The sequence below is a fragment of the Podarcis muralis genome, chromosome 9 (assembly GCF_964188315.1).
Source record: "Podarcis muralis chromosome 9, rPodMur119.hap1.1, whole genome shotgun sequence".
In the NCBI taxonomy this organism is placed as follows: Eukaryota; Metazoa; Chordata; class Lepidosauria; order Squamata; family Lacertidae; genus Podarcis; species Podarcis muralis.
In genome coordinates this window covers 71,866,301-71,892,622 of record NC_135663.1, presented here as the reverse complement: position 1 = coordinate 71,892,622, position 26,322 = coordinate 71,866,301, and the positions used below count along the sequence as shown (strand labels likewise).

The following is a 26,322-nucleotide window of genomic DNA, read 5'->3' as shown; positions in this document are numbered from 1 at the left end:
GAATTTTCTTTTTTTAATAATTTTTTAATTGAGTTTTTGAAAAAATTGTATACGTATAAAACAAAACGATTTCCAACATTAGAGTTCTTTCGAACCCTCAGACCTCCTCCCCTTCCTCTATGCGTTCCATCTTTAAATTTACTGCCTCTTTTACCCTTATCTATTTATTATATAGGGACGCGGGTGGCGCTGTGGGTAAAAGCCTCAGCGCCTAGGGCTTGCCGATCAAAAGGTCGGCGGTTCGAATCCCCGCGGCGGGGTGCGGTCCCAGCGCCTGCCAACCTAGCAGTTCAAAAGCACCCCTAAGTGCAAGTAGATAAATAGGGACCGCTTACTAGCGGGAAGGTAAACGGTGTTTCCGTGTGCTGCGCTGGCTCGCCAGATGCAGCTTTGTCACGCTGGCCACGTGACCCGGAAGTGTCTCTGGACAGCGCTGGCCCCTGGCCTCTTAAGTGAGATGGGCGCACAACCCCAGAGTCTGGCAAGACTGGCCCATACGGGCAGGAGTACCTTTACCTTTTATTTGTTATATAACCATAATGACCAAAAAAAAAAAATCCACATTACAAGTGTCTTTATGGTTTAAGAATTTTCTGCAGTTACTGTATTGGCCCGAATATAAGCTGCACCTGAATATAAGCCACACCTTTAAAATTCAAGGAGGGGGAAAGAAAAAAAGGCCGGTGGCCTTCCCCCCTTCTTTTCAGTGGCTTGGGGGAGGCTTGGGAGCCGCAGATGGGCTGGGCTGGGCAGCATTGCGCCATGCTGCTTCCTGGGGGGGGGGGGGGATTTGCCGGCGGCCTCCCCCTCTTCTCCCTTATTTTTGGCAGCTTGGGAGGAAGCCGCACGGGGCAACGGCACTGTCCTGGCCCCGGGGGTAACGTGGTCCAGGTCTGGTCCCGAATCCAAGGGTTCTGCAAGGAGTCAGTCCGACAGGACCAAAGCAGGACATGAGGCAGGAAACCAGGCAAGGTCAGGCACAGGGTAACAGGCGGATAGCAGCAATGTTGCTCCCGCAACCTGGGGCAAGGTCCGGCAGCCTTTTATTTCTATCGGGGTAACGGCCGGTCCTGATCCCCCGGCGACTCACCTCCCTGCCTCGCCCGAAAGCGAGCACTCCTCCTGTGAGTACTCAGGCCTCTCCTTCTCTCAGACCTCAGTCTCTGCAGCTCGGGAGACGTCGGTGGGTTACTAGACCCAGGGGCCGCCTCAGCCTCTCCTGACCCAACCGGTAGTGGAGCAGCTGTAAGTGATGGCCCAGCTGAAGGCAACGAGGTAATCCTCACGTCTGGAGCCAGGGCAGGCTCAGGCCCCTGACTCGGCCCAGGTGGTGCTTATTGCAGGGGAACCTGTGCAGACTGGGGCTCTTCAGAATCAGGCCCCAGACTCGGTTCAGATGCCGCCTGGGGCAAGGGATCCGGTGCGGACTGAGACTCCTCTGGCTCCGAGTCTGATCGCGAGTCCCAGGCCATCACAGGCACCCGTCCCGTCCGCAGCTCCCAAGCCACCGAAAAGAAGGGGGAAGGTAGCCAGCAAAGCGACGTGGCTCCTTCTCCCCAAAGCAGCACAACCTTACAAAAATTGGCCTTGCCTTCCAAGGCCGGAATGGAGAGCACACACACACCCCAAGATGCCACCATAAGGGCCGTCGGGGGTGTGGGACAACGGCACCCCTCCCGACCGCGGATCTCAAGCTGCCGAACAGAAGGGGGAAGGCAGACAGGGAAAGAATCAAATATTGAAAATTCCTGTCCCACAATCATCTTGTAGCATTTACCAGGTATTAGGAGGCACTGCTCAATCTCAGCTTCAGCAAAATAGGATAGGACTCTGCATACCTGGTAGTTCCGTGAATTCTTAGCGCTGTGATCCAGCCCACTTGGTCTTGTCAGGTCCACAAACAACTCAGAAACATTTGCTGCATCAACTTCAGACAATGGTGAAGATGCAGGAGCGTTAAACAATATTTTTAAAGTTGGAAGGAAAGCTTCTCCGAAGCATTCCTGGTTTGTCCTGGATTTTAAAAATGGAGTAGATGTTAATATAATGCATTACAAGAAACATTCCAGAAAGTATGTTCAGATCTTGTAATACACATTCAAGGGAACTTGTTTCATTGTCTTGTAATTTCTATGCATTAATGGAGGACCAAGCCATCTATGCCTCTCCATGCACATTCCCAATACAGTGGTACCTCGGGTTAAGTACTTAATTTGTTCCGGAGGTCTGTTCTTAACCTGAAACTGTTCTTAACTTGAAGCACCACTTTAGCTAATGGGGCCTCCTGCTGCTGCCACGCCGCCAGAGCACAATTTCTGTTCTCATCCTGAAGCAAAGTTCTTAACCCGAGGTATTATTTCTGTGTTAGCGGTGTCTGTAACCTGAAGCGTATGTAACCTGATGCGTATGTAACCCGAGGTACCACTGTACAGAAGAAAATATACCTTTATAGTCTTGTAAAACTGGGCTCTTTGTTATCAAAATTCTACTTCTAGAAACTGTAGGAAGTTCTTCCAAACTCAAGTGAGGAATAAATGAAATATTGGGTTCTGCCCAAGCAAATTGGATAGATAACCATAGGGAGGTACAGTTAAAAATGTAGAGTGGCCTTGCCCAGCACACTAAACCAAGATAAGCTACTCACGGCAGCTAGGCATCTGGAGGACAAGGTTAGAAAGAATGAGATGAGACTGCAATCCTATGCACACTTACCTGGGAATAAATCCCACTGAACTCAGTGGACCTTACTTAGGAATAGGCATGTATAGGAGTGCACTACACTGTCAGGCAACTTTTCTCATAAAAGCATGAAAACAAACTTTTTTCCTCCTGCTGTCCAATTATGTTAAATTCAAACTGGCTAAAATGTAGAGAAAGGAGGGGGAAAGTGGAGTGGCAAGAGTCGTACCTATTTGAGTAAGCAAATAAAGGGAAGAAAACTCCTAGGGAATGTCGGAGACAGGTATCTTCTTCAGTCACCGGATTATACCACAACAAAACAAGTCGAGAAAGCAGCTTAGCACTAATCAGTCGCCCAGAGAACATGAGTTTGGCTAGGCCCTCAGCAGATACGGTCCTGAGTTCTGAAATCTAGAAAAAGGTTTTACTTAGGGTTGCATTTGTTCGTTTAGCCTAGAAAGGAAAAAGAGCGAGCTATTTGGGTTTCGCTCAGTAAGATTAATACAACAGCACTTGACAGCCCTCAGTCATCTGTGGTCTGGGATCACTCATACAGTAGATATATCAGCTCTATAAAAAGCAACAACGTAAAGAAGATCACATAAATTGTGACACCCTAGCACATCTGCAAAAGTAAAACCTCTCACACGTATTACACAGCCTCTAAAACAGAGTTTAAAGGGGATGGAGGCAATTGCACTGGATGACCCTTTGAAATGTTTTTTCTCTCTCCAGAGATGGTGAACACCCAACAGGGTGGGTTATGCTGCCCTCCTGTGGCGAAAGATGGGGAAAGCAGACTGGTCTTTGTCCATTGGACAGGTATTCTTCAGAGGTGTTGAAGAGACAGCATAGGTAGGAGAAAAAATAGAAAGGCAGCCAACTGGGTGTACCTATGTGTTTGCTGCAATGCCCTTTTTACTAAGTTTCTGTAGTTTGGTTGATTATTTTACTGCTTTTCAAGCACTGATTTCCTTACACGAGTTTAGTCTGATCTATTCAAATGACTGAGGTGATGGAGGCATGGCCAATGGACAAAGACCAGTCTGCATTTCCTGCCTTCAGCCACAAGATGGCAGCATAACGCACCATAACATGTGTTCAACACCTCCAAGAAACCCCTGTCAGGCAAGAACCAACTGTTCTTTCTCACTACCTCCAAAGGCCTGCCCCACTGCAAACTACATTATCTTCCCCAGAGAAGGTCCATTATCATTTATCCTAACTTTCTTCATCTCCGCTGACCTGAATTAGTTCACAGAGAAAATATATGAAATCAATTTTTCCCCCTAACGATAATTCCAAACTATGAGGTCTTTCCACCTTTTATCTTGGAAGCAAAACTCTTTAATGTACTAATGTTACCTAGGACTGTGAGCTCCTCCTGAGCCCAAGAAATAAGAAAAAGTAGTGAATCTATGTAAACAAACAACATGTAGCAGCAGCAAAAATGCCTTTTGTAAGTCAGTTTTACATACTTAGCTCTGTTGAAATAATAAGCTGCAAGAATATAAACATACCAGTTGTTGCTTTCATATTTAATAACCAACATACTTCTATCCTTTTGTTAAAAAATATACAATAAAACCCCATGTATTAATCTTAGCTGATTTGATGACCTTACCTCACTGTCTAAGAACCCAGAAAGAAGCTGAAGGAGATTGTGGGTAGTTGCAGTTTCTTCTTCAGTTTCCTTAGTCACCTCATTTTCATTCTCTTCATTTTCATTCTTTTCATTTTCATTCTCTTCATTTTCACTTTGGGCACATTTTCCTTTTTTTGCTTTGAAAGGTTCCATCCCGAACATCATCAGTTGGTCAAACACTGCCTTTAAAGCGCTTAGTTTTACCTTTATTTCATCAATCTGCAAGACCTGGCATTAGAAAGATGAACAGGATATCTGAATTCATAAATGTGACCAATTTAATCCCTTGCCTTCAGTGTGTTTTGCACACTATTGTCTCTTAATCCCCCCTCCCTGAAAATGCTAATAACCCCAAGCTATAAAAAGATTAAAAAACAATAAGAAAAGCTGCACATTCTCAGGTAATGATGGACGGTTGGGGCTTTGTTGTTTTCATTTGGTTAATAGCTGTGCACAACTTCCAAATTTGGATACTGCAAGCTCATCTCCAATTTGTTTTTGCAGTCCTTCTATATGAAGTGGTGCAAAGGTTGGAGATCCAATTCTTAACTCCACTTATATGTGGGAAACTACAGCTCTGCAGCTCTCTTTCTCACTATGGTATAAAAGTAACAACCAATCACCTCTTAATCATCCAATTGGAAGGAAAGATTTCAATATGCAAGAGAACTGGCCTCATCATGACACAGTAAAAGCCCACGCATTCTTGTACTGAGCCAAAAAAGCAAGTCCAAGTTTACTAATATGGGGGTCAATTGTTGATATGCCAGGTTCATCAATTAGCAAATCGCTTCCCACTGCACCTTTCCATGGAAATATATGCAAGTTAAACGAGCCTTTACACCCCACCACTTTTCAAAGCGATAAAGTTTCTTAATTTAAATGAGATAATATAGAAAGGTCACAATGTAGAATATTTACCTGCAACAGCAATGCAAGGTGCTGGCTGGCAAATTCTTCGCTCTGCAAACCACAGCCACCCAAACATAAAACTGCCAAATTTCTTACAGCTGGATGGATATTAGTAACTCCTGGAATGATCTAAACAAACAGTAATGTGCATTTCATGTACAGCTTGACATAATCTTCCAAACAGACATTAAATTGCTTATCTGGGGCGAGTAAGAATCTCCTTCAGACAACTAAACAGGAAAATGAAAGGTGATACTCGTCTACACCTGACTTCCACCCTTTCGGAACTTATCATAGGAATATTCAAACAGGCAATCTGTCTAGTTAACACCTCACTCCCACCCCGGAATAGTAATTTTTGCATTTATTTGAAAGCGCAGCATAAAGAACAGAACTAATTCTTCATAGGTTTTACATTAGAAATGGAATCACTTTTCTTCCTCCCTGAAATTTTCACTGCTCTATCTTTTCAGTGGTTGGTAGCAGCAAGGAAGATAGGCTGTCAGGCATTCCAGGCTAAGCAGAACTGACCAACAAGCGCCTTAAGGATGGAGATTGGCTGTGTGTACCAAAGCAAATCCAACCTCCCATATCACTACTCTGAGATGATTTGGAATGTAATCTAAGTTGAAGGATAATTGGCCATAAATCTCAGCTGTAAGGATGAAAAGAAACTGCGGGCTGTGGGGGAAAAAGGAATGCAGAGGTCTTAGGAGTTCAAAAGGAGAACTGAATCATCTGGACGTTTGAAAATAGCCCACTCTTCCCAAGCTGGGGGGGGGGGGATGGCAAAGATCTGAGACAGTTTAATCAGTGGGACAGAGTGGATTTTAGTTCTCTTTTGAAACATTGAATCAAGGGGTTGAGAGATACAGTTCTGCGCCCCAAGCCATGATGGGAGACCAGCCCACGACTGAAAAAGGTTGCTGACTCCTGCCATATATGATCAGAAGGCATCTCCATGGACATAACAGTTTTCACACGCAGAACAGAACAATGATAGCAGTTACAGCTCCTCACTTGAAGTTTTATAAATTTAAATAATATAGTAACACAATTAGAAATCATTAAGAATGCAGTTGTCGTATAAAGTATTACAGTACTATTTTAACTGTAAGGTAAGTGAAATTAATAAGATTATGGAATGCAAAAAAATTTATCAGGAATGCATTAAATCCAATGCGCAGGGAACCACTTTAACCAAAATGTATTAACTGGGAATTAATTGGTATTTGAACAATTGTATTAACTGATATTGTTATATTTGGACTATTATTGGGGAACTATTGGGAAATTAATTTTTAAAATTGGCACAAAAAAGTGATGCTTAGTGATCTGTCAGGTCTGGAGTAGATGGTTTGATCCTCCAGATTCTATTGTTCTGCAAAGAGATGAGGTGAGAGTCTCTGAGGCCCAGCCTAACCCTCTGATTTCTGTCCTTGGTTGTCCAAATATGCATTTACAAAGTTCAGAAATGGAATATTAATATTCAAGCAGCTAAGAATACATATTCTCAATTCCCAGGTATGTCTAACTTTTCTTTTGTTGTCACCTACCAAAGATTCAATTATTGCATCCATTGTTGGGCCTAATCCTTTCGAAAGGGACAGCTGCTTGAGAAGTTCGTTGCACATCATCAGACATTTCAGTAATGTTTCAGGATCACTCTTTTTTTTAAAAAAAAAGGGGGGGAGAAAATAATAATTATTTGAACACACTGTAGAATGCCACTTTCACATCCCACAAACTGTATCTCCAATTCCATCCCTTTAAGATGCTAGGGAAGTCCAAGAAGGTTTTTCTAGTCCTTCATAATTGAGAAATAGACACTGTGTACAAAGCCTAAATAATCACACAGAAACTGTAATTTGATGTCAGCATTACAACACACCAACATGAGAAGTATACTTCTTTATAGTTTACTTCGTACCAATTTTTAAAACCACACAAATACATTCATGCTTATTTAAAAACGATGTAACTGAACCCGAGTAGCTGGTGTAAAGGTCAGCACCTTTTCCATGCATATTTCTTTGGTTGGAGGCTCCTCTGCCTCTTTTAACAGGTCACTTTTAATGCTTTCCAGTTCCATTATTCTCTCTTTCAACAGGGATGCCTGGCTGAAATCCTGCAAAGCCACACTTTTCTCCAGTGCATCTTTTGCTTCCATAAGTTTCACTTTAATTTCAGCCAGCTGGAAGGAAAACCAGAAATTATAATACAAAAGTAGTTTTTATTATTTCTAAAATTGATTTTACAGCCTCACCTTCAACTTGCCACATCTAATGTGAGGGACTAATGCCTAACTTGTGGCCGCTTTGGAACTGAAGTTTACTTAATAATTGACAGGTACACCTATCCTTACAGAATCATAGAATCTTAAGAGTTGGAGGGGACCTCAAGGGTCATCTAGTCCAACTCCCTGAAATGCAGGAATCTCAGCTAAACCATCCATGACAGATGGCCATCCAACCTGTTTAAAAATTTCCAAGGAAGGAGAGTCCACCACCTCTCGTGGGAGTCTGTTCCACTGCCAAACAGCTCTTACCATCAGAAAGTTTTTCTGAATGTTTAGTCGTAATCTCCTTTCTTGTAACTTGAAGCCATAGCCTCGAGTCCTACCCTCCAGAGCAGGACTCTGAGGGTCATCTAGTCCTGTAATGCAAACCTTGTGCAATGCAGGAGTGTCAACTAAAGCACCCAAGACAGATGGCCATCCAACCGCTGCTTAAAAACCTCTAGTGAAGGTCCAAGATAGATGATCCCTTGTTGGTTTTTCCACCTTCTGGGAAATGAAATTGTTGGCAAGATATTGGAGGAATTTGTCAGACCTTACATTCTTAGCAGAGTTTTAGTCCCAACAGATATCGGGGAATCCCCCATGATTACTATATTTCTTCTCCTTGAATGTTTGGTTATCTGCTCTAGTAAGGCGCCATCCAAGTCTTCAGTCTGGCTTGGTGGTCTACAGAAGACACCCACAGTAAGGTCACTGTTGTTTCTCCTACAATTTTTACCCATATACTCTCAATTTGCTTTTCATGCTCCAGGTCATAGATTTCTTCACAAGTGTATACATCCTTTACATATAATGCTGCTCCCTTCCTCTGGAACAGATTATACCCCTCAATTCCTACATTCCAGCCATGAGTCTCATCCTACAATCAATTCCTACATTCTAGTCGTGAGTCTTTATGATTAAAGATATTAGAACTTAATGAGTTACACTATAACTGTTGGAGAGTTGTTGCCTGGATGTTAACAGTGCATCATTTGTGACTTTCCTGGCTGATAAATGCACAAACCTTACTTTCTGTCTATGAATGATGTTCTCCTCACTACAGGAACATGACACTTAACCTCAGGGTTATTAATTTGAGCCCCACATTGGACAAAAGATTCCTGCCTTGCAGGGACAGGATTAGGTGACCCTCATGGTCTCTTCCAACTCTGCAATTCTATGATTCTATATAACACAACAGTAGCTCTACTGAAATTTGGACTGTCTTGCAACAACTTGCAACTGTCTTGCAATAGCTCAAAGCTGTTGAGGGCTTGACCCCTCTCCCTTCCTGGTAATTCTGTTTGTATTAGTAGACGATGGTAAAGCTGGAGAGGGCTGTTAAAATATTCAAGCGGTGCTACAGTTACATTAAACGACAAATCTTTAAAACAAAAATGTAGTGCAATCACCACTTACTTTAAGCTGTTTCTTTCTTATTTCAGTTGCATCTGGGGGCTTGTCTACTGTAATAATTTCATCACGAACCTCGGTTATGATTTCAGCGACCTGGTGATGCAAAGAAAGTTAGTACTCAGCTCAAATTTTGAAGAAGTTTGCAAGTATTTTCTATCCCCCTCCCCCCCCCCAAAAAAATCCATCCCGCCTTTTCAGTTACTTTTGGAAGGATGCAAAATAGTTTACAGTGCTAGACCATCCATTCATTAAGCCCCTAACCCTCCAAACTTAACAGTGAAGTAAAGCTTCAGATGGAGGATCCTTAACATTCCTAAATGCTGCTGCTTAGCATAACTTCACTCCCAAACCTGTCTTCTTTCTAGCAATGGTAATGCCACCACATAACCAAGTAAACAAAAACATGTCAGATTTTAGGGACCATTTATTTTCCCCTAAGGCCCGTTTTTCATCTTAAATATATCCTTAACATCACCACCCCCAAAAAAGTTCACATGCCACTAGATAAACACTAAGGATATAGAAGCCTTTTTGATATCATGATTAGGATGAACCGCTGTATTACTTTCTGCATAAAGGCCAAGTGCCTGATCAAATTGCTTTAATAAATAAAAACGCCATCTTCCTGCAAGCAAGGATACAGTACTGCATTTGAAACAAACAAACAAACAATTCTCTGCTCCTATACTGAGCTATCAAGTGCAATTATATTAGTTTCTTTGTAATGTGTGAAAAAAAATACTTAATGAGGGCTTCCGGTCCCACCTGCCTTAATAGAGGCAGCCCCCATGACAGCAGGAGAAGGAGTTTGGATTTCATATCCCGCTTTATCACTACCCTAAGGAGTCTCAAAGTGGCTAACATTCTCCTTTCCCCTCCTCCCCCACAACAAACACTCTGTGAGGTGAGTGAGGCTGAGAAACGTCAGAGAAGTGTGACTAGCCCAAAGTCACCCAGCAGCTGCATGTGGAAGAGCGGGGAATCAAACCTGGTTCACCAGATTACGAGTCAGCCACTCTTAACCACTACACCACACTGGCTGGGGATTGTCAGCAAATTCCCCCTAGGGATGGGGGGTGGGAAATGGGCTTCACTTGCACTTCGTCATGGTACCTGGCTCTACTCTGGCATGGAATGTGGGAGGCAAGGAGGTGCTGAGTGCAAAAGCACTTCATCTGGTATGTTGGAAATGTCCAAATTTATGAAGCTTTGGGGATTTTTTTTAAAGAAATATATATGTGTGAAATACTTATGAAACCAAAATTTTATCAAACCAGAATTTATCTTTCTGCTTTAACAACATCAAGTGCAAAATTTATTTATCTTAGTTCATCGGTCACCGAAAGGCCATCCCTGACACCTACGGGATTCTCTACTCTGCCCCAAATCCCATTGGAAATAGATTTGAAAAAAGCACCGTAATATTGTGGTATATACTTGATTGCAGTGACAGGGGAAGGTGTGTCTACAAGTTTCTATTTACAAATGTGGCAATTGGTCCAAAAAGTTTGGTAACCCCTAACTTAGTACAATTTTATAGCCTACTTAGTATGTTTATTAAATCTGTACAATTTGTACAAACAAAATTGTGAATACGAGTTGCAGCCGACTTCCATCTGTGCATCTTGCTTAAAACTCAGTTCTCACAAAACCTTTCAGATTTTTCCTCTGAAGTTTTGGCAGCCACAAAAGGTCTTTTGAAGTTTCTGTCCCAACTTCTTTTAACCTTTTTATCCTATAGCAAGGCAGGGCAAAATATTATTTGTTTCCCAGTCTGTAGCAGGGTGTTCCTGTTGTTGTTTGCGGGGGGATAGTGAAAAGGCTGACCAAGAGGAAAGTAGAAAGAAAGCGCAAACTCAATACTTCTAGTATCTCCAAACTAAAACAAAGGTCATAAAAAGCCTTTAGAATGTATTTTTCCAGTCTATATCTGTATTGGATTTGAAATAGTTTTCATTGAAAAATTGGTTTATATATGCTTTTGTTAAATCGCTTTGAGATATCTCATAGGAAGTGATTGAATGAAAAAATGGATCTGAGTGTTGCATGCGTCAGAATTATTCTCTAATATTGCAGAATGTCTGAGATAAAAATATATTTGAAGGCATTACACTCATTCTAGACGAGAAAATTTTCATGAGGCTTTTTCAGGGTTCCCTGAAATCTCTGATTTTTTTCAAAGTTTTTGGGACGTAGCAGGGAATGATTCTCTCTCTCTCTCTCTCTTTCTCTCTCTCACACACACCCTTTTTATGGCTTTTCCCCTGGAATATAAACTGACAAAGAGCAATTAGAACTTACAGTCTGGATTCTTCTGTCGTCATCTTTGAGAATGCGGAGTAGATTCTCTGTAAGTGATGATACAAGGGATGCTGAAGTAGTGGGCATCTTAAGGATTTTTTGTAACACTGTCAGCAGTCTCTTCCTTAAGAAAAATAATAACACTGATGAAATAATAATAAAATGATCCCTAAACAATGAGTAATATCTATTCTCATTTAAAATCCAAGAACTGGCAACTAACTGCTACTTCAGAAGTGAGGCAGTTTCTTTGAATAAGCTATGTTGGTGTTTCCAATACATGTAAGTGTTCAACTGCCTCCCTTCCCAGCCATCACACTTGCAGATCCTGATGATTACAACTGGGATCTCTTCAAAATCTCTTCCACAGTGGAAAGCAAAGCACACCTTACTAAAATTTCTGATGGGGAACAAAACATTCAAACATGACCAGAGTCAAGTATGGCAGAGATGGAAATCTAGAACACCAACCAACATGGCAAAAAGAATTTTTTTAAAATATATTTTTATTGAAGATTTCTTGGTTTACAAAAGTGTGTGCAATGTCTCTTTTTTCAAGGTACACTTTCTACAGATCAGTTTAATTTGTTGAGACGTTAGGCTTACATTAGGAAGAAAGGGGGAAAAGAGAGGGAGGGGGAAATGGTGAGTGGGGTGGGGTCAGGTGGCAACGCTTCAATTCTACTTACTGTATGTGTGGGGTTTTGTGTTAGCGTCACTTGTGTGGGTTCTCTTTACTATTTGCTTGTATTCCTTTGGTGGTGAGAGGTTGGGGTTGGCATAGGGCATGGGTAGGTAAACTAATGCCTGGGGGCCAGATCCGGCGCAATTGCCTTCTGGATCTGGCCCGTGGATGGTCCGGGAATCACTGCGTGGATCTGATTCTGATTGTTCAGGCAGCACCATTTCCTCCCTCTCCCTCACACACATTGCGGTGCCACCTCCTCCCTCCCTCCTCCTGGCTTCTCCCCGCCCTGCCTAGAGGAGTAAGGGGGCTGGGCTTTGTTGCTGCCAGCCCCACTCCGGAGTCCTTTCACGCGCCACTCATCCCGCCGCTGCCACCAGCCCCTGCCACTCGCAACACACAGGACCCGCGATTGGCTGAACGCCCATCTCGAGCAGCCACCATTTAAAGCAGCACCTCTCCGGAGCCCTTTCACGCGCCGCTCATCGTCCCTCATTCATTTCCCCCATAAAAATATAGTCTGCCCCCCCCCATAAGATCTGAGGGACGGTGGACCAGCCCCCTGCTGGAAAAAAAATTGTCAACCCGTGGCCTAGGGTTTGGTTGGTTGTTTGTGATTGGCTGTGGTGAACTTTGTTTTCATGTGAGTGTGGTGTGTGTGTGTGTGTTTGGATCAGATTAGCCATGCTGATTTGAATGCTGTTGGTGGGTTCTTCTTGTCTTGTTGGGCTCTGTATGTGATAACGGGGATCCGAACTGGGGTGAAGGTGTCTTCTTCTATCTGTCCCTGTGTTAGTTTCAGTTTGTTGGTTAGTTTTTCTAATAAGGCCGTTTCCCATACTATTTGATACCATTGGTCTATGTTTACTCCTGGCAGGTCTCTCCAGTGTCCGGCTATTATGTTTCTGGCTGCTGAGAGTAGGTGGGTTATGAGCTCTTTGTGTTGTGAGTAGGCATTATTGTCTTGAAACATAGCAAATTATTTATCCTGGAACTAGAGAGGAACCTGAAAGGAGCTATGGGGGAAACCTGGATGGACAGTAAAGTAGTAAGTTCCATCCTATCCAGGCCTGTATAAAGCACTACACTGTTTCATTGCAGGCCCAGGACAAGAAACAGATTCTGGTTTCAGTGTGCTGAAGGATGGGAAGAGAAAGAAAAATGTCCAAAACAAGCTATTTAAGTGAATTTGACCATTAAACCAAGTCATTTGGTGCTGTACTGATGAATATTAATGTTGGAACTTTGACATGAAACCAAGTGACTAGAATGCTGAATAAAATGGACTGAGCTACTGAAACATTTCCTAGACAAATCAAAGTCAACAGAAGAACATATACATCAAAAATCTCTGTTGCTAAACTAAGTCTTACCTTCCTCCTTCTTCGGTGGTATCCATGCAGCCTATCATAAGAATCAGCTGCTGCCCTATAAACTCTTTTGTCATCAGTTGCTCAACACAAGCCATATCTTCTTTCTCTTCTTGACTGAGAACTGGCATATTCTGAAGGTAACTTAATTAAAAACAAATGGTTATTCGGTATAATGCAAGCAACATCTTGATATTTATTTGAATTTTATGTTACTGTACCAGTTAAAGGGCTTACAAATATAATTTGACTGAGTCTATCTACAGACAACAATGCTGCCTCGTCGATCTTCACAATACTATGCATTTATCACTGCTTTTATTTTATTCCTTTGCTGGGCCTTACATGAAGAAAAACGGGCAGTTAGAAGGTATCTAGTTGAGCCTCCCAAGAGCATGTCCTACTTTCCAGTGCTAAAAGATTCTTGTTCACACAGACCTGTTTTAGCCTACATAGCTACTTCTGCACACTCTACAAGGAGTCGGGAACATAAATTAGTAACAGTAATCTTTATGTTCCAGCAAACCAGTTTAATTGTTGTTTTGTGAACAACACAGAAGTAAGTCCAAATCCAGTAACTGGAGATGAAGAGAAGAATAACTGTAAGGACCAAAAGCAGTATAAATTAAACTAATGCCAGTGATTTTTTTTCAGGGAGTACTCAAGGGTACGCAGTACCGGCATCTCTTTTTGTTGTTAAAATGTGTAGCACTTACTGTAACAACTTCATGGTGAGTACAGGCACCTCTTTTTCTGAAAAAAAGCACTGATTAATGCTTTAACTTTCTTGTTTACTTTACCTTTGCAAATAATCTGCATATATGGCAGGTTCTGGCAGAATGTTCTCTAAGAATTCTTCCCCTTCAGATTTCAAGTACTCACAAAGGGTCTTCCAATACAAAGCATTCTCAGCAGTTAGTTTTTCTATTGGAATTACTTTCCTTGAAAACAAACATGTACACATTACATTTTCAACCGGGGGGGGGGGGGGGTCTTGCTTTGTCAATTAAGAAGGCAATAGCAGTATTTGACAAATATACAAGCTGACATTCACATTTTAAGCCACACACATTAAAAGCTGAAAAGACAGAGCAGCTGTTACAAGAATTATGTTGTAGACAATTTCATTGATTTAAAAAATGACTTAAGGATCATTATCTCATGGTAACCAGCAGGAATGCCTCACTGAAGCAAAATATAATTATTGTTGTTGTTGTTGTTATTTACGGTATACCCCGCCCTCCCCAGCCAAGAGCGGCTTACAAGCAATAATAAAAACAAGTTGAATGATTACAACTTAAAAACAAAATTAAAATACAACATTAAAATATTGAAACATTAAAATATTAAAATGTAGCCTCATCGCAGGAGGAGAAGGAAAGGAAAAAAGAAAGAGAGGGAGGGAGGGAATCAAATTGGCTCCAAGCCAAAGGCCAGGCAGAACAACTCTGTCTTACAGGCCCTGCGGAAAGAAATCAGATCCTGCAGGGCCCTGGTCTCATAATTATGTTCCATGCAAAATGTTATTCCATAGTTAAGTTGCTAGATAAATACTAGTAAGCAGAGCACTATCTTTATCCTAAATTAATGCAATCTCTGTATATGAAAGTTGATTCCTAGTGTCACTCTTTAGCATTATTAAGAGACTAACCCCAGTTTCTTGGAATTGCATTGCATTCTACTGAACAAAATAAAAGGGCTGCCATTTGCGCCCAGGTTGAGGGAGGGGTAATATCTTCCGAAGTATTACTGATGGGGGGGGGGAGAGTGCATATACCCTACCACCTCTCATCTGTTATTTTAATGGACATTTCTCTTCTTATACGTACAACCAATTCTGACTAAACCTTTAGGGGTTGTTGGGGGGAGCAGAAAAACTCTGTCTGCAAACACTCAGCATGCACACTACAAACAGCCTCTTTAGCGGTGCTACTTTGCCCACTAATACATTGATGGCTTTTCCAAAAAGCAATCCTCACTAGTTAATAGGATTCCTTTTAGTAGCTGCTTTTTTGATTTGCCTAAAAGCGGGAAGTTCTGGCTGCTACTTACAGATATTTAGCTATTTATAGGTATTTTAGCAAATATGAGTTCAGTTTACTATTTTCAGAAAGTGATATGTCATAGAAATGTTCAGAAACAAACATGGTTATTTCACTAGTCTTTGGAATAAAGTTTAGGCAAGTAATGAGGCAGAAACCTTTAACTTACTTTCCCAAGTTCAACTCTCAAGTATACAGTTTTTTAAAATACAAACAAACACATACGTACCTTTCATCAAGGTCTGAGAAGTTTTTAATCAAGTCATTGACTGGTGACAGCGAAAACATGGCATTAAGCGCTGGAATACCAACTTCGGGACAACTTTCCACATCCAGCCGATGAAGGAGTTCTAGCACATTTCCCTCAACCAGCCGTAGCCAGGCCTGAAGAAGTTTCTTCTGCACCACTTCTTTTACAGATTCTATTAAGCAGGGAAATTTAAATCGAGATATAATTTCTCTGAATAAATATTTTGCAAAAAAAACCTTTACAGAATAGTTACTATGAGACACACACACACACACACACTTAGTGATTAAGCTGTCTCTGCCATATCACATTCAACAGTATATAAGCTACTTACATATGCCAGTGTTCACATTATCAACTCCTGACTTGATAAGCCAAGATTTTGTACACACCTTCATTTCTGCTTCGCTTCTGCCTTCACTTGAGTCAAGATTCAAGCTGGGAAGCTACAGTTAACAACAGCTTCCTGTTACATGTAAAATGAGTTATGGTAAATGGCTTCCAAACAAGCCAGGATTCAGACACCAACTTTTCCTACTTGCAGGAAGAGAGGAATGAAGGCACTTTGCATTAGTGTGTCTATGTTGACTCACTAAATCAGGATTTCCTTATGAAAGCTGTGTGACTATAAACAACAATGAGGGCTTCCCAGAAAGAATACTTTAGATGCAATGTATTTTAGTATATTCTTCTATTATATTTATACTGTCTCTTCACATCACTGTGAAGTTTATTTGTAGATCCTAGCTGCCAGACAAATTTCTCCAACAGAGCAACATGCATATACTTGCACAAGGCTAGCCATTGTTACTGCCTAACTCCTCCTTTACCTTTTTAGAGGGCTTTTCAACTAATGTGGGAAGCAGAGGTATGTCTGTAAAAGCCTGGCAGAAGAGATGGAGCCTGTCACCAACATGAGAACTACATATGTTGTCATACATGAGGAGCAGAAGAACCAGATTGCCCACTGTTACAATATAAGCCTTTACTTGTTTATTTAAAAGTATGTCCCACTAGTTTGCAATGGGACTTACTCCCAAGAATGCCTAGGACTGCAGCCTTCATTTACCATTGTTAGCAAGATGGCTCTCAGGCATTTCGCTAGCAATGAAAAAAATAAGGAATTGGCACACTGAACAAGTACACAATATAGGCAACTATAAAATAAAATAAAAATGTCTTACCTGATCTATCATTAAGCCCTTGCTGCACAAGCTTTACTCGCTGGGCTATCGTCAAAGCTTTCATATGAACCTTTTCTGCCAAAACCTTTTAAAGAGCACACAAACTTTAGGGCTTTACTAATAATGATTTTTGACAAATTGGTGCAAGCAACTTTATGTGCTTGTCACAACAGCTACATACTGGGAATCTTGCCATAATAAGTAATAAAACTGTAAGAAGGGAAACTTGAGTTTTGTGAGTTAATTCTCAAATTCGGTGTCAAAAACACACTTTAAAAGCTCAGAGGAAATGAACTAGGGCAGGTGGAACGAGAGATATAATTTGGCATTTTAATTCCATCATAAAATGTAATGGATTGATTTGCAAGTAAGCAGGCTGAAAATTAAAGGTAAAGGTAACCCTGCCCGTACGGGCCAGTCTTGACAGACTCTAGGGTTGTGCGCCTATATCACTCAAGAGGCCGGGGACCAGCGCTGTCCGGAGACACTTCCGGGTCACGTGGCCAGCGTGACAAGCTGCATCTGGCGAGCCAGAGCCGCACACGGAAACGCCATTTACCTTCCCACTAGTAAGCGGTCCCTATTTATCTACTTGCACACGGGGGCGCTTTTGAACTGCTAGGTTGGCAGGCGCTGGGACCAAACAACGGGAGCGCACCCCACCGCGGGGATTCGAACCGCCAACCTTTCGATCGGCAAGCCCTAGGCGCTGAGGCTTTTACCCACAGCACCACCCGTTGTGGAAACCCATGAAAACTTCCAAATAGTCACTATGCTTTTGTCCCAGAACTAAACTCTTAAGACTTTCAGAGAGGCATTCACTGCACTGATATAGAACCTATTATGGCCACAAGAGCAGGTGATATGTTTTATTGGCACAAATCCCAGTCCAGCAATGAATACCCATGTATAAAAAGCATACTTCAGTGGCTAATATGGATACAAATGCACATCTGCATCATGCTCCTCCAGACCTCTGAACTGGCTGCACCCATTATTTGATGCAGCTGTGCAGCTCATTACTTCTTATGGCAAGCTGAATACTGTAAGAGCTGAGCCACAATGTTTAACAGTTAATATAATGCCCTTTACTAACATTTACATTAGTTACACTAAACACTGAATCAGAGTTTGAAACAAAATTCAACCATATAATCCTCAATAAAAAGCTATATTAAAATGGACCAAAAACTGTGCCTGGCATATCCCAATGGTCCTCTGCAGTTCAATTCTGCTCATGTTTTGAACAGGCTAGGACAGATTTAGAGCATTCTAAATATAATAATAATAATAATAATAATAATAATAATAATAATAATAATAATAATAATAATAATTTTATTATTAATTGTCATGTACATTCATTGCTTCTGGACCATCTTGATGAAAAACACTTGGCAGCCAGAATACAGTAGATTAATTGGAAAAACTGCTATGATGCAGTTTGAACTGACTTCCTTGGCACAATGATCAGAACCAGCAATATTTATAACAAGTTTAAAAAACACTGCAAATGCACCTATACATAAATTTACACCTGTACCCCAAACATAATTTTGCTCCCCAGAGAGAATAAAGTTAAGTTCTCCAAATGTTTACATCATCTATTACTAAGAAGCAATGTAAGTAATTGTAGTAAGATATTGACTTACCTGGTATGCCAATTTCCTAACCGTCTCTTTTACATCCATAGTACGGCCTATAATTTTTGGCAGGGTTTCAGCTGATGGACCAATACATGACAGCACAGTGCGCCTGACTTCCGGATTGGAGTCGTTCTCAATTAAATTACTGTAAACTAAACAAAAAAGAGTATTACACAGAGTATGTTAATGACTGGAAAATGTACATAAATGATAAAGAAAATGTACATGAATAACAAGTGGTCAACACCCTTTGCATTAAGATTTTATTATGCTCATGTAATTATTATTATTATTATTATTATTATTATTATTATTATTATTATTTCCCCAGCCACTCTGGGCGGCTTCCACAAAGACCAAAAATACACTAATGTTAGATGTTAGATGCACAACTTCTACATTTTTGGCAAATGTTTAGTTGATGGGCCAATATATGACAATCTTTTTCCACACCAGATGTAAATACTCAGGAAAATAGGCTGGAATTGACAACAAGCCAAGGGCTTCCTGGCACATGCCCCTGATTCTTAAAAGGCAGAGCACATGTCAGTCACACTTCACATATTTGCTACTGGAAACATTAAGTTACACTATTGTAGCAAACTTGACACAAACCAAGGCAAACATGATACAGCTTGCAGAAACTAGTAGCCTGTGACCTAACCACAGTAGGAAGAGCTGTTTTGGATTAATGCCCTCTTCCTCTTCCCCTCCAGTTCCTCATGCTTCTTCAAAATCCATTCTGGATTATTTGTGGGCATGTAGAGGGACGGGAAGTAAACAGAAATCCTGCTGTACCAGGAGAACCCCATTGCCACAGCATTGGATATAAACCATTGACTGGAGTATTGACTCAAGAACTGACCGCAGATATCAAATGATTTAGGCATAACACAAGAGTACAAGGTCACCCTTTTGTGGATGACACCTGTGTTAACTTTCCAGTCCCTGGAACCCAGTAACGAGTCATAATAAACTGACACAAACAACTGCACTGTTTGATGACTGATGAACCCCCCCCCAAATATTGTTATCACTGCATATAAAGCAACCTTTTATAAGAGGGTCATAAATTCAGTTTTAAGAGATTGTCTGCATTATATTCAGATATCATTTTAAACCAGGTTATTTCCCCCAAAAATGTATTGTTCAAAACTTTTTTTAAAAATAAAGAAAAACAGATTTTAAAAATTAGATTTTGAAACAAATGGTTATTCAGTAGAATTCAGTTTCATGAAGGGGGAAGGCAAGCAAAACTATACCATAACAAGCCAGGAAAAGTACTTCCAAACCAGGCCAGTTTCCTAACTTTTTCTTTTCCCCAACTAGGCCAGTACCATAAACTGTTCTTGTACCCTATGCTCTATATTCATACATATCTATTTTCCAATATTTTAAAGCATCAACTACTTTACAGTTGTTTGAATAATTACATTCAAGTCTCCCAGGCAGAATTCAATACTAATGTTAATGTCTTAACTATTATAGCCAGTTTTTAAGAACCAAAAAGATAAAAATACATCTTTAAATTAAAATAAATATCATTGATAGAGTAACAACGTACCATTAACCACAGGACAATCACTGTCCTTTGGATCTTGAAGTCTAGACAATGCCAGCACAGCTTGAATTCTCACATTTGGAACTTTATCTTTCACTCTGAGCAACATGGCACTGCTAATTTGATCAAATAGCTCATCTTCAATCTGAGCATTCTCCGGCAGGCTTACCAGAAGCTTATTAATAATTTGGCACACTCGAAATCGTACTGCACTGCTGTTTGCATGGTGAGACTTAAAAAGAAGCAAGGAGTTATTTTTTAGTATTCCTGCATTATTGTTCTTATGTATAAAAAATATGAATAGTTTCAAGTATTTACATATAAAAATCTCATAAATTCACACAATATGAATGTATTTAAGTACCAAATGTATTCTTTGGTATAACAAACACCCCCTTCATTTATTCTTACCATCCTGGCAGTCAGTCTTAATCTTAAATTATTTGTTTTTCCATTTAAAGGATCTTTATCCCATGAATGAATGACACCGGGTTTAAACCTGAATGGCTGTGCAAAATAAACTTGGTGCTTAAGACAGCAATTATGAAGCTGGTCTTCAACTGTGGCTGAATGCAAGACTATACAACATAAACACAGACTGTAATTATAACCAAAACACAGCCACACCCCATAGAAATCAATTGAGCAAACTGGAGTCTCAGCAACTGCATCCTAGACCCCTATAATTGCACTTCAGAAATTCTGACCTTAGGTGAATGTTGGTCAGCAGCACAGATTTTTCAGACAAAAGCTAAGCCCACTTATCATTGCTTTATGTCAGGCATAGGCAAATGCGGCCCCTCCAGTTAACTGGTCCTGTTAACTAGGGATGATGGGAGCTGTAGTCCCAAAACATCTGGAGGGCCAAGTATGCCTGCTTTATGTCTTTAAGAGCAGGAAAGGTAACACAGCCCTTGCATTCAATGTGATTTCTACCCAATATAACAAGACTGATTTTACATCACCATTAAGAAAATAGCATATACACCCTATTTATATGCAGATTCATACGGTGTCTATTAGATCATACTATAAAGAGGAGCATTATGCATCCAATGCTAGTTTTTCACCATTACATTATTGCTAAGGTACCTCAAGCAGAAACTTGAACAAATAATTCAGAAGAGAATTTTCCACTTGCTCCTCTTCTTCAGTGTCATCTTTTTCTGGCTCATAAAATGAAACAACAAACTTGGCCACAAAATTTATCACTTGTTCTACTGCAGGTTCTCTTTTGTAGACAATCAGGGCAAATTTAAGGTAATGAACAAATTCCTCATGAAAAGAGATTTTGTCCTGCAACTAGAACAAAGTTACACAGTAAGTAATGCAATTTCAGTATCAAAATTGATCAATGGCGGAACAGACCTTTATTTAAAAAATGGGGAAATCCAATGACATGTTAAAATCCTTTCCACTGAGAACTGGTTCTTTGGACAGAGCTTGAAAATTCCAGATTAAGACTTGAAATCTGAAATACTGGTCATAATCTATGTTTTGTTGATATTTACAGTCTTCTCATGTCACAGTACAGTGGAACCTTGGTTCTCAAACTTAATCCGTTGGACTCCTGAAACCATTTGAAAACCAAGGTGTAGCTTCCGATTGGCTGCAGGAGCTTCCTGAACTCAAGAGGAAGCCACGTCAGACGTTCGGCTTCTGAAAAACGGAACACTTACTTCTAGGTTTTCGGCATTCGGGAGCCAATTGGTTCATCAACTAAGCTGTTCAAGAACCAAGGTTCCATTGTACTGTACTGTGACATGAGAAGACTGTAAGTATTGTTATAAGAATTTTAAGGTCTTATATATATAAAATGTTCATAAATGTACCAAGCAAACACATGTAAACCACATGTGTGAAACCCACGGAAAAGTCCTGAAACCACTTTCTCTCCCAAAATGACCTCAAATATTTCTCTGCAAGGTTGAAGGAAATGGGAAATCTCCCCATTGTCTCTGTGCTCACAAATCCTGCCAAGGGCACATTTAAGGTGTGAACAGGGTTAGCATGTGACCTGGATTCAGGAATTAAGTGCAGGAGGCTGCGGGAGGCAGTGGAAGACAGAAGTGCCTGGCGTGCTCTGGTCCATGGGGTCATGAAGAGTCGGACACGACTAAACAACAAAACAATAACAAAGAGTGGCCAAAACCCAGATAATGCAATCAGGTAAATGGCAGACAGGAGATAAACAACACACTCAGGATTCTGTTTTAGACCTCCCCCTGTGATGTATGTATGATGTATTGGGGGAGGTGGTCCTGAGCTACACCCCTTCTGTGATGTATGTATAATGTTTCTGGGGGTGGTCTGGAGTTTGAGAGTGGGCAATTTCAAAGTCTATATAAGGGCAGGCACACATTTGTTCTGGGTCCCTTCTCCCCTTGTGTGTGTGGGAGCACCCTGTTGCAACAGCTTTAATAAAGATCAGGCTTACTAGCTGCTTCACTTCTCAATATTCTCTGGTTGGTCTCTGTTATTTTCTCCTACCAATAGAGAACCTACAAAAGGACTCTATATGGGCTCTTGGGTACCCCATAAGGGAAAAGGAGTTTTTTCTTATAACATATACAACAAAACATATATTATGACAGTATGGGTGATATCTGGTTTTCCGTATCACGATATATATCGCCAGCTAAACACTGTGATATCTCAATATATCACAATCTCTGAAATAAGGCTGGAGCTTATAATAATCTGGGGAAATATAACATATTAAGAGCATAGCAATTGATTACAATATCATTCCCTGCAAAAGAATGACTTAATGTTTCCTATAGTTAATAGTTTCATGGATGTCAAATGTCAAATTCCCTGAACTCAATAGGTGACCATAAGTAGGCCCCTTTCAAACCTAGCTTTCCTCCTCCACTTAGGCAATACTATAATACTACAAGGGTTCTGTACCGACATAAAATGAAGCACTTTGAGAACCGTTATATGGGAAGTGAAGCACTGTTTATTGCAACAAAATATACTGTTGTAAACTGAACATGGTTCCCTACTTGCAAATCCATATGGATATTCTGCAGTTGTATTTATTTAGGGAAGGCAGGCAAGTGAAGGTACTTTCACATGCCTGTTGTTAGATATGCTCAGCTGCTCAAGCCTTCCTGTTACATATTCTCTTTACTTCCCACCCAATATCTTTCTTGAAACAACCATTGCATGGTTTTGATGTGTAAAGGGTAAAGTTTTCAGTGAGACCAATGTATTTTATGAATGTGTTAGCCACCCCTGGGGGTTAAAGTCAAAAAGCATGAAATTAATAATATTTACCTCATTGTACATGTGCTTCAAAGATGCCACAAGTTTTGCATGATTTTGGTGAGCTTTTTGAGCTTTTTCAAAGGTCTCCTTGATACTGAAATTCTTCCCTTTCATAGCTGCAAAAAAAAAATGGGTCATTTTAAAAACTTAACTCAATCTTGTACATTCATGGAACCCACATCACTTGGTGTTGGAGTCACCATGGATAAACCATTATGCCTAGTTACCAGAGTTTTTCAAGTTTTTTTCAACTTGCCTAAACACAAGCTTCTACCTGCATTACTTTGCAAACCCTTTTATTCTTAGTCTTATATGAAAGCTAGTTCTAAATTATTTCATATTTCACTTATATTCTGCCTTTCCACCAAAGGTCTCCATAATAGTTAACAAGCAAGATTAGAACGACAAAACTTCAGAAAAACCACCTGCAGTTTCCACAGGTGGAATATGTTCAAAATCAATGTCACTTTTTTATTTTAGCACATGCCCTCTCATTTCTTTAGGGCACACAGGTGAGCAATATGCAGCCCATTTTCAGAAGCCCTATACAAGTGATCAGTTCAGGCCTCAGGTAAAAATTACTGGACTTCCCATACCTGGCAGTATGGGGTAATGGAGGCTGAGAGAAAAGGCTTCTGTGCCACTCACGGTCAGCATGCAGCCCTTGGAAAAATGCCCTCAAAGGGGAGCAGAAAGGTTATCTACTTTTGCCTCAGAAGATAGTAGTCTTACAAGAGCCACTAATACTACACATACTGATGCCAAATCTAAAGTACATAAAGAGCAAACTGTCAGTTTCTGTCATTTCAGACTACTTGTCTGAAAGAGAGCCAGTGTGGTGTAGTGGTTAAGAGCAGTAGTCTTGCAATCTGGGGAACCGGGTTCGCGTCTCCGCTCCTCCACATGCAGCTGCTGGGTGACCTTGGGCCAGTCACACTTCTTTGAAGTCTCTCAGCCCCACTCACCTCACAGAGTGTTTGTTGTGGGGGAGGAAGGGAAAGGAGAATGTTAGCTGCTTTGAGACTCCTGAAGGGGAGTGAAAGGCGGGATATCAAATCCAAACTCTTCTTCTTCTTCTTCTTGTCATTCTAAACCAATGTCTTCTCTGATGTGCCACACCTGTCCAGGTTTTAGATAGGAGGCTTTCTCATCCACACCTGGGAGTCAGAGATGCCAGGGATTGAACCTAGAACAGGGGTTCCCAAGCTGTGGTTCCTGGACCAACAATGGTCCACAAACATCATTCAAGTGGTCCATGATGTGTCCGTGGATTTGTGGTTGAATACAGGAGTCAAAGCCTAGGACTTGCCGATCAGAAGGTTGGCGGTTCGAATCCCCGCGACGGGGTGAGCTCCCGTTGCTCGGTCCCTGCTCCTGCCAACCTAGCAGTTCGAAAGCACATCAAAGTGCAAGTAGATAAATAGGTACCACTCCAGCGGGAAGGTAAACGGCGTTTCCATGCACTGCTCTGGTTCGCCAGAAGCGGCTTAGTCATGCTGGCCACATGACCCAGAAGCTGTACGCCGGCTCCCTCGGCCAATAAAGCGAGATGAGCGCCGCAACCCCAGAGTCGGTCACGACTGGACCTAATGGTCAGGGGTCCCTTTACCTTTACAGGAGTCAGCATATCTATTGCAATAAATATTCATGTTGATTTTTGACTATTTTATTGAGGTACAGTGGTACCTCTGGATGCAAACGGGATCCATTCCGGAGCCCCATTCGCACCTAGAAGCGAACACACCTCGCATCCGCGTGCGACGTCATTTTGAGCATCTGCGCATGCAATGAAACGCGGAAGTAACACGCTACATTACTTCCGGGTCACCGCAGAGCACAACCCGAAAATATTCATCCCGGAGCTACTTCAACCCGAGGTATGACTGTAATTTTAATCTATTTTAGTATGGTTGTGAATTTTTCTCTGTTTAATTTTTAATTTTTATCTTTGTAAGCTGCATTCCTATCTGGATAAAGATAGCCTAACTTCTGGTAACCTCATCATGTTTATTAAAATTGAATGGACAGTGGTACCTCTGGATGCAAACGGGATTCGTTCCAGAGGCCCATTCGCAACATGAATAGAACGCAACCTGCAGCAGTGCGTCTGCACACACGCGGGTTGCAATTCGCCGCTTCTGCGCATGACGTCATTTTGCACGTCTGCGCATGCGCAAGCGGCGAAACCCGGAAGTAACCCTTTCCGGTACTTCTGAGTGGCAACCTGAAAAAACGTATCATGAAGCAAACGTACCATGAGGTATGACTGTATTTTGAAGCTATAGCATTTGAATCAGTCCTTGGCCGCATTTGCCATTTGCTTTCCCCCCTCTCCTCTGCCCGATTCCTGTAAGAACTTAAAAAGCAGCTTCATCCCAAACCCGTGTCGCGATATATTCATTTATGGGTCATAAATTCATTTATGGGTGCCTATATTCTTGCATATTGACTTTGCAGGCCGCCTTGTCTCGCCCAAGGCGGCTTACAATCTCATTCCTCTCCTGCAGGTAAGAATAGACTTGGCACGCCGTTCTCTATCGCAGGAAACTGATGAACGTATGCATTTATTTCCTTTAATTTCGTAAAGCTTCATACACCGCTCGGTTGTGGAAAAACCTCAAAGCGGTTTGCAAAAGATAAAGCAGTATAAACATAATAATAATAATCCCAATAAAAACCCCACCCAGAGGGAACGTGGCGGCGGGGGCGGCGCCGCCCTCCCAAGCCAGCCCTCTCCTCACGTACCCTCAAAAGACCCGTGTCACCTGAACTACTCAGCGCAGGCCACCAGAAGCCGACCCGGCCGCTACGACGCTCCAACTGCCGCGCGCCTCCCTCTTCCCGCCGTCGCCTTCAAAATTTAGACACGCCCACAGAGGCGAGGGGCGGGGCCGAGCTCGAGCGCTCTCTCTTTCGCGCGCGCTCTTTCTCTATTCCCTATTCTCGCGAGATCCCGGCGTGAAAGGAGCCAACCGCAAGCTGAAGACTTCAAAATCTTTTATCGCGCGTCCAACGGAGGGGGAGCGCGGCGTTGGGAAGGCGGAGCTCGCGCGCTCTCTCTCTCGCTCCGCTTCAAA

At 41.5% G+C, this 26,322-nt stretch overlaps 1 protein-coding gene across 5 annotated transcripts in view; it reads right to left on the bottom strand.

Annotated features, from left to right (window-relative positions):
• The window catches only part of NCAPG (non-SMC condensin I complex subunit G), a 34,652-nt gene extending 8,460 nt beyond the window's left edge, over window positions 1-26,192 (bottom strand). For 2 of the 5 annotated variants that reach the window (XM_028743325.2, XM_028743329.2), the window contains exons 1-17: window positions 25,991-26,190; window positions 23,255-23,361; window positions 21,065-21,274; window positions 19,976-20,204; window positions 18,418-18,563; window positions 16,766-16,850; window positions 15,561-15,753; window positions 14,090-14,230; window positions 13,293-13,433; window positions 11,235-11,358; window positions 8,937-9,026; window positions 7,251-7,430; window positions 6,793-6,903; window positions 5,246-5,365; window positions 4,304-4,552; window positions 2,909-3,090; window positions 1,839-2,013 (exon numbers count right to left, since the gene is read on the bottom strand). In XM_028743325.2, coding sequence (XP_028599158.2) covers window positions 1,839-2,013; window positions 2,909-3,090; window positions 4,304-4,552; window positions 5,246-5,365; window positions 6,793-6,903; window positions 7,251-7,430; window positions 8,937-9,026; window positions 11,235-11,358; window positions 13,293-13,433; window positions 14,090-14,230; window positions 15,561-15,753; window positions 16,766-16,850; window positions 18,418-18,563; window positions 19,976-20,204; window positions 21,065-21,274; window positions 23,255-23,359 — 2,481 coding nt within the window. In that variant the 5' untranslated portion in view covers window positions 23,360-23,361; window positions 25,991-26,190. Of the gene's footprint in view, window positions 1-1,838; window positions 2,014-2,908; window positions 3,091-4,303; window positions 4,553-5,245; window positions 5,366-6,792; window positions 6,904-7,250; window positions 7,431-8,936; window positions 9,027-11,234; window positions 11,359-13,292; window positions 13,434-14,089; window positions 14,231-15,560; window positions 15,754-16,765; window positions 16,851-18,417; window positions 18,564-19,975; window positions 20,205-21,064; window positions 21,275-23,254; window positions 23,362-25,990 lie in introns of all 5 variants that reach the window. The other 3 variants (XM_028743328.2, XM_077934415.1, XM_028743326.2) reach the window with 3 other exon arrangements.
• Window positions 26,193-26,322: the final 130 nt, after the last annotated feature.